Genomic DNA, 7637 nt, shown 5'->3' with positions numbered 1-7637 from the left:
TTTAAAAGGGGGAAAGAGGGGGAGAGAGCCCCCTCCCCTGCCCCATACTATGGAGTACACAGTACACTGTGTAAAGAACATTCTCCCATATAGCAAACACATCGCAGTTTTTATGACCCATTGCAGCTTGACATCATAAGAAATTTTCAACATTGCAATTTTCAGTCTTCTTCCTAGTATGATACCATCCATTTTATTACCTTAGCTGCATTTCCGAACCAAATTCTACTTACTTGTCTGCCTTGGATGATAGTATGTCTGTTTTTTCCTTGATAGTCCACTACTTCCACATAGTCCAAGTAAAGATCTACCCAGTAAACCAATTTGTTGACTAGGTCTAGTGCCAGTGCAGCTGGCTGCTCTGTCTTGGAATCAATTATCCTTGTTCTGTTCATCCCATCCATGTCACATCGCTCCACTTTGGCCACATTCCCATAGTCAGTAAAGAAAAGTTTTCTGTTGAAAGAAAACTAAATGTTAAAGAGGAGGGAGGGGGGAAGCATATTCAATAGAACCATCTGTAAAAAACAGAACTTTTCCTTCTAATCTATTTCAGTGGTTACATCTGTTAGCTTCCCATAACCATTTCCATATAATATCACTCATAAACAGAGAAATCTGCTAATGAATATTGCAGGGCATGAGGGAGCAGGTTAACTAACAACTGTAAAATTTCCCCAAAATGATTATGATGGGTTTATTTTTGTATCAGGGGAAATGTTTCTTTAAGCTTCATAGAGCCAATACACATATACTGCAGGAGATGTGTATGGCCCATTTGGAATAAGCTTCAGAAATGAACCAAGTCACCAGGCCAGGGCATGTGAGCTATCAGGCTTTATCTTCAACCTGCTTTTCAAATTGCCTGGTAATGCCTGTCTCCTATAAAAGCTATTATGTGGAGCTCAGTGAAGCTATGACTGGTAGAGAGAATAGCAAACCTGGAATGGAATTAAGCAGATGGAAAAGCAAATGTGCTATTTGTAACAATGGAAATAAAATATAAATAATTCTCCCAAAACCAATCCCAAGTCCTCCCAAATATTCCCAGTTTATAAAATATCATAAAGCAAATGCAGGCTGTTTCTTTACATTTTCTCTTTATATAATTTTTGAAGAAAAGGCTGAAAAGCAATGTTGACTTCTGAGACAATAAATCCTTCTATGAAGCACAAACAACGTCTGTCAAAGGTTTAAATACCTCCAACGCTTCAGTGTCTAATATTTGATTAGTATTCACAATGTTTAGTAAACACAAATCAATTTCAATTAACCTGACAATATTATAACAAGATCACCTACTCATGGGAGGAAATTACATTTGTAAATGGAAGACCATCTTGCCTTGACTTAAATACAATCTCAAAAATAATCTGATTTCCAGTGACTGAGCAATATTAAGATTACCTAGAGTATAGAATATTTGATTTTACAAACTTGGTGAATTCATTTTTAGTGACTTTTCTCAACATTGTTGCATCATCTAACAGTATGGGGTATCTTTTAAGCTAAAGAGTACTTAAACTTTAGCTGTTTCTGCTGTGGGAGGTTTTGACTAATTTGTTTTAACATTAACGTGTACTGGTTTGTGATAGTGTGAGCCAGATTTTATGATGAGTATATATTTCCCCAAATATTCTTGAAAGATCAATTTATCACAATAAGTTAAAAATTATTTTTAAATAACATGTCATTCAGGTGAAGAGCTTTCTATGCCAGTGAAGAACAAATAAAAGGGCATATGGTGCTATGTTTTATTGTCATGCTAAATGCTCTGACCTCTACTCCTGCACTAGCTCATTCTCTCTCTCTCTCTCTCATCTCTATCACTATCTCTTCCTGCTTCCATCTTTCATCTCCTTCATCTTCACTTGTTAATCAGTTTGTTCACAGTTATCTCAAGTTACTATTACGATTACCTAGTTTCCCTCTTCCTTACCGTAGAACACTGCCCACTATTCCTATTATGAGAAACTCTCCTCTTCGCCTTACACCAAAATGCCTGTCCTTTCATACGTTCCTTTTCTGACTGGTCCATTTCACAGAACTGAATAGATTCTGGTGTGCGGGTAGCTTGGCTTTGGGATAGAGAGTTAGAGGCTCTGGCCCACTGTGTATAGCATGTTATATACAGACTATGTATAGTCAGTCATATGAAGCAGGTGGTTGCACTATCTACATAGTGCTGAAGAGGAAACATGAGCCTGGAGATGGGAACTTCTCTCAAGTCACATTGAGATGACTTAATTACACGTGATCCTAAAAGGAAAAAAAAGAGAAGAGTGCCAAGCCGAGAACCTTGGAGGCATGTTGTTGAAGAAAGATGACCAAATAAGATCTGAGGTTATGGTCAAAGAGATAACACAGACTCTTATTGAGGACTAAGGGAGAAAAGTTCCATGATAGAGAATTGGACTGGCTGGCTGCGTCAATCACTTCCCAAAATTTTTTAAAAAAAGAATATAGATCGAGATGTCATTGAATTTGGTATTTGTTAAAACACTAGTAATTTTGGGTACTGTTCTTTGAAAAGTTTAGTTATGGAGGAAGAGTGAACCAGATGATAATGAAGGAGGTCAGGAAAATGTAAATAATTTGTGTAAGATTTTCAGTGATACTGACCAATACTGCAGGAATGATCCAAGTGATTCTCATATTTATTCCAGGTCATAATAAAACTGGTTGAGGTAATCTCCCCATCTGAATAAACTTAAGCCAAAATATGAAAAAAATGTATAAATACATGATTCAGCAAAATTTTGCTATTTTAATGGAAGTGTAAAATCAAAAGAACAGGAGGACTTTGGGTATGTGAAACGGCATTGAGCTAGAAGAAACAGTAAAGAATTGGTCATCGTACTTCCAGCACATAGCAGAATAACTAGTGCTGAGTGGTGATGTAAAAGGTGGTCTTTACATCAAATTTAACTTGCCCAGATTTCAGAATACTGACTATGTTGAGCTCTGTTCACTTGTAACTGAAGTGCAATAAATGGAAGTATTCTCCAGGATATAACACTAAGACCATAAATCTGCAAGAAATAAATACCCAGTCACATGATTATGACTGTGACTATGATTATGTCACATGACTATGACTGTGATTATGACTGTAGATGTTTCTTTGCTTGTTTTAGTACTGTTTAATTTTAGTTTAAAATTATCTACTATTATTACAGAGAAAAGCTTTATTCTCAGGGCATTCTTTCATTGAGGTATGACTATTATAATTATAAACAAAAGCTAAAGTTTTAATTATCTAAAACCTAACTAAATTTCACTCGTGATATAAATGTAGCTGGGTTGAAAAAAACTCACTTTTCTTTCTTATAAAATATTTGTCCAAATTTTAGAAAAAGGAAATAGTGCTCTGTGAACCCCATTGTCTCACTGATCTTAATTATTACCTATGAGATAGAAGGGTCAGATGTTTTCTATTTTACACATGAAACTGGCTCAAAGTCCACTTGGATAGCCACTGTTGGAGCCGTAACACAAATGTTCGTCACACCTTTTGTTTTTAACTCACTACTTTGAAATAATTTCAAACTTACAGAAAAGTTGTAAGAATTATAGAATGAATGTCTATACCCTTCACCTAGATTCACCATTTGTTCACCTTTTCTCCTCTGGCTATTTCTAGTACTCTCTGAACCATCTGATAGTAAATTGCAGACATGAGGATTCTCTTCATCTAAAACTTCAGCCTGCATCTCCTGAGTACCAGGACATTCTCCTGCATAACCACAGCACATCTATCAAACTGAATATGTTTAACACTGATACAATGCATAGCTTTTATTCAGATTTTGCCTGTTGACCAATGATGTTTTATATATTAAAAAATCCTTTTTTTTCCTCTAATTTAGAACCCAATCCAGCATCGTATATTGCACTTAACTGTCTTTTCCCTCTAGACTCCTTTAATTTTGAATAGTTCCTCAGCCTTCCTTTGCTCATGATGTCACCATTTCTAACGTGTAAATGTGAGTTGTGCTGAAGAATATCCCTATCTTGAGTTTGCCTGATTTTTCTCATAATTCTATTATGTTATGCTTTTTGAACTGAAATGTAATAGTTTTGTACTTTATTGTTTCTGCCTCTGGGCTTAGAAACCAACAGGTAAGCCTATGCTCTATTCCACAAATTCCCTAAAAAGAAGCAAAGATGGTGGTTTGAAATCTCATTTATTCCATCTTATTCAGTGTTTCTGAACATTTAACTCTCTTAATTTCCAGGGTTCTCAGTCACACTTTCAGCAGCTCCTCCCACCAGAAACCAAGTATCTTTTGCTGCTTGTGGTACAGCCGAGACCCCAGTGTAGCAATCCGTGTGTCCAGCTCATGGTGATTGGTGGAGACCATTCCCAAATCTGTCCTATGCTCCATTCCCTCAGATTTGCAATACTGACATTTCTTCTTTCCCTGTCCTTTCTTGCGGTATCAATTATTTTTTATTCTCCAGAATAAAGAAGAAATTGAATTGAGATTGCTAATCTCTTATTCTTCACTTATTTTTTAAATGTCATTCTATTCAATTCCCACTAACAAAAAAATTAAAATTAAAATAAAACATCCGGGCTTCCCTGGTGGCACAGTGGTTGGGAGTCCGCCTGCCGATGCAGGGGACACGGGTTCGTGCCCCGGTCCGGGAAGATGCCGCATGCTGCAGAGCTGCTGGGCCCGTGAGCCATGGCCACTGGGCCTGCACGTCTGGAGCCTGTGCTCCACAACGGGAGAGGCCACAACAGTGAGAGGCCCGCGTACCGCAAAAAAGAACAACAAAAACAAAACATCCCAACTACTGTCTCTAAGATATGTTTAACTATTAGTTCATAAAAGACGGGAACACTTCTTTCAAACTTTTAATGATTCACCCAGTTCATTCATTATAATTTGGCAGCTGTAGTAAATAGGAATTTGTCATTTTGGCTTCCATATCTCATCTAATATGGGAAACTGATTTTATCTGACATCTTTGTTGATTACATGACTAGTCCTATTTTACTACAGATATATAAGTTTTTTTTATACAATTGGGGATAGTAAGAAACTTTGAGTATTGTTGGTAAACTTGCCTGACATAAATCAAAAGTCACAAAGGGAGCACCCACCGACAGTGACAGAGCACTGTGCTTACAGAGTTACGACCCTAATCGTCCCTATGCTTTAAGGCAAAGCAGTCGTTACACATACTGATGTCTTAAAACATGTACTTTTTTTCTTTAGCTGATAAAAATAAGACTTACTTGTCCCAGTGATATCTGTTTTAAATGATTCTTCCCTACTTTTGTACTTTGTCCAAAAGAACAAAGGGGAATTTAAACAGATCAGAGTCCTATCCACATCCTTTAACTGCATAGTCAACCCTGGTTTTGTGTCATCATTCTTACCCTTAACATTTTGATTATAGCTTAATGATGGAATTTAGAAATTTTCAGAGTCCTCACAATAAATTATCTATCATTCATTTTAACTGCTGAAAAATGAAGTTACACAACAAGATTTTGGTTAAGAAATAAATGAGAGGGGAGTGAGACATAAAACTAGAGGGCCACATATTGCTAGATTAAAAAAAAAATCATTGTTCTGATTAGGGCCTAGCAAACCCTCCATGTTTATTAATCATGTGTTAAATTAGAGAATTTCATATCTTTACATTTCAGGAAAATGATATGTATCTTTCTTAGCAAGGATTACATTAGAAACTTCATTTTTCAGTCTTGTTTTAAAAATAACTGTGTAGGACTTCCCTGGTGGCGCAGTGGTTGAGAGTCCGCCTGCCAATGCAGGGGACACGGGTTCGTGCCCCGTTCTGGGAAGATCCCACATGCCACAGAGCGGCTAGGCCCGTGAGCCATGGCCGCTGAGCCTGCACGTCCGGAGCCTGTGCTCCGCAACGGGAGAGGCCACAACAGTGAGAGGCCCGCGTACCGAAAAAAAACAAAAACAAAAACAAAAACAAAACTGTGTAATCCAAATAACATCAATAGTAATACAACTTTATTTTTTCTTCCATTGTATATACAAAGATTGAGCAAGAAAGTGATTTTCTACATTAGACAGAGTAATTAAAGTATACTCAGAACTAAAGTAGAACTATTAAATATTTAGCATCGTAATTCTAAAATGCAATTGTGAATATTAAAGGGTAATGAGTCTTTGGAGTTAGCAGTTTAAATTCAATTTCTATCAGCTCCTGCTGCTTAAGGGATGTGGAAGATAAACTATTTTCTCTGTCTAGCCAAGACTGTTCAAGACAGTTATTTATTGAGTTTTCCTTGATAGGAATTTTTGCTTTCATTGTTTGAAAAATCTCTCTTGAACTTGGTTTTCAGTTCATACATAAACAAACAGAAATGAAACTTGACATACAGACTCCTTCTCTCAGCTGGCTACTCCATATTCTGGAAACATTCCCACTAATAATCCCATCAGAAGTGTTACTGTATTAGATATGTCAGTCAACATTCTTATTTACCTAAACCTGCACCACTCAGTTAGTGTTCCTGAGAGGGGCAGCCCTATGTGCCAGTATTATCCCTCCCCTGGTTACTGATACTGAGGCCAAGGGGGGACGTGTGATGGAACTGAAACCATATCATAGGCTGAGCTGAATCACTAAGACCCTTTCTGTCACTAATCCAAACCAAACAGTGTGGGGCTCACCTAGTGGGCAGCTGTGCTAACATGGGTGGGGAGGGGCTGGGGGCGTTGAGAGAGGAGGAATACCAGAGCCTGTGTAAAGAAGTAGGGGAGTCATGAGATAGAGATGGGATGGCAGGAGCCATGTGGTGTTCAGGCAAGGAGTTCTCTAGGACCCAGGAGTCCTGGGTCCTTTGTTATGTAAACCCATGGGAGTCTCCATATCCTCTTGGGAGATCCACATACATCTGAGCTGGCTTCAGTGGGTTTCTGTACTCAGAAGCTAATGTGCCAGGAGTAAAACACTACATTGCTTAATGTTCTATTTGAAGATTCAGATAACTCTTGCACTGAAGATTTTGAACAATCAAAAATCATACTGCCTTAGGAAATATATATTGAAATGCTAACTCTATATAAAGCAATCATTTTATAATGTTCACATGTAATCCTCATATAATCCCAACTTGGCATAAATATATAAATATAAAATAAATATATAAACAGAAAGCATCTGAAACTTTTTTCTTTCATCTCCCATGAAAACACAGAGAAGAAGGATATTAATAATGGACAATAATTTTTTTAAACCATCTTTCTTCATTTTTTAAAAACTTAATATATTATTCAAGACAGATATCCAACTGTCCTTCCTAAATTCAATCTGGCTAAACTCTCTCATAAATTCAAATACAGCCTCTCTCAGTCCCCATCTTACCCCAACACTGCCTCTAACTCATCTTTTTATTATTTTAAACAAATTTGTCTCTTAGGTTTTTCTTTCCATTTGTTTTTCATTCTCCATATTCTGAGAGCTAGGAGTTAACTCAGCAAGTAATAAACCTGCCATTGTAAAAAGGAAGTGATAAAAAAAAATTGAAGAAACAGAAAGATTTGCATATTATTGTATTATTATTTCATTTTATCTTCATCACATAGATATTTCATCAGTGTTTAACATAGACTGGGACACAGTGGGATTAATACCTAATC

General features: G+C 36.9%; 1 protein-coding gene across 1 annotated transcript in view; it reads right to left on the bottom strand.

Moving 5' to 3' along the window:
* The window catches only part of LRP1B (LDL receptor related protein 1B), a gene marked incomplete at its 5' end in the record, with an annotated part of 1013530 nt that overhangs the window by 832946 nt on the left and 172947 nt on the right, over nt 1-7637 (bottom strand). The window contains one exon of the mRNA XM_007453725.1: nt 234-456. Coding sequence (XP_007453787.1) covers nt 234-456 — 223 coding nt within the window. The remainder of the gene's footprint in view (nt 1-233; nt 457-7637) is intronic.

Source organism: Lipotes vexillifer, unplaced genomic scaffold, assembly GCF_000442215.2.
Source record: "Lipotes vexillifer unplaced genomic scaffold, Lipotes_vexillifer_v1.1 scaffold606, whole genome shotgun sequence".
Taxonomy (NCBI): Eukaryota; Metazoa; Chordata; class Mammalia; order Artiodactyla; family Lipotidae; genus Lipotes; species Lipotes vexillifer.
This window is presented reverse-complemented; position numbering and strand designations above follow the sequence as displayed.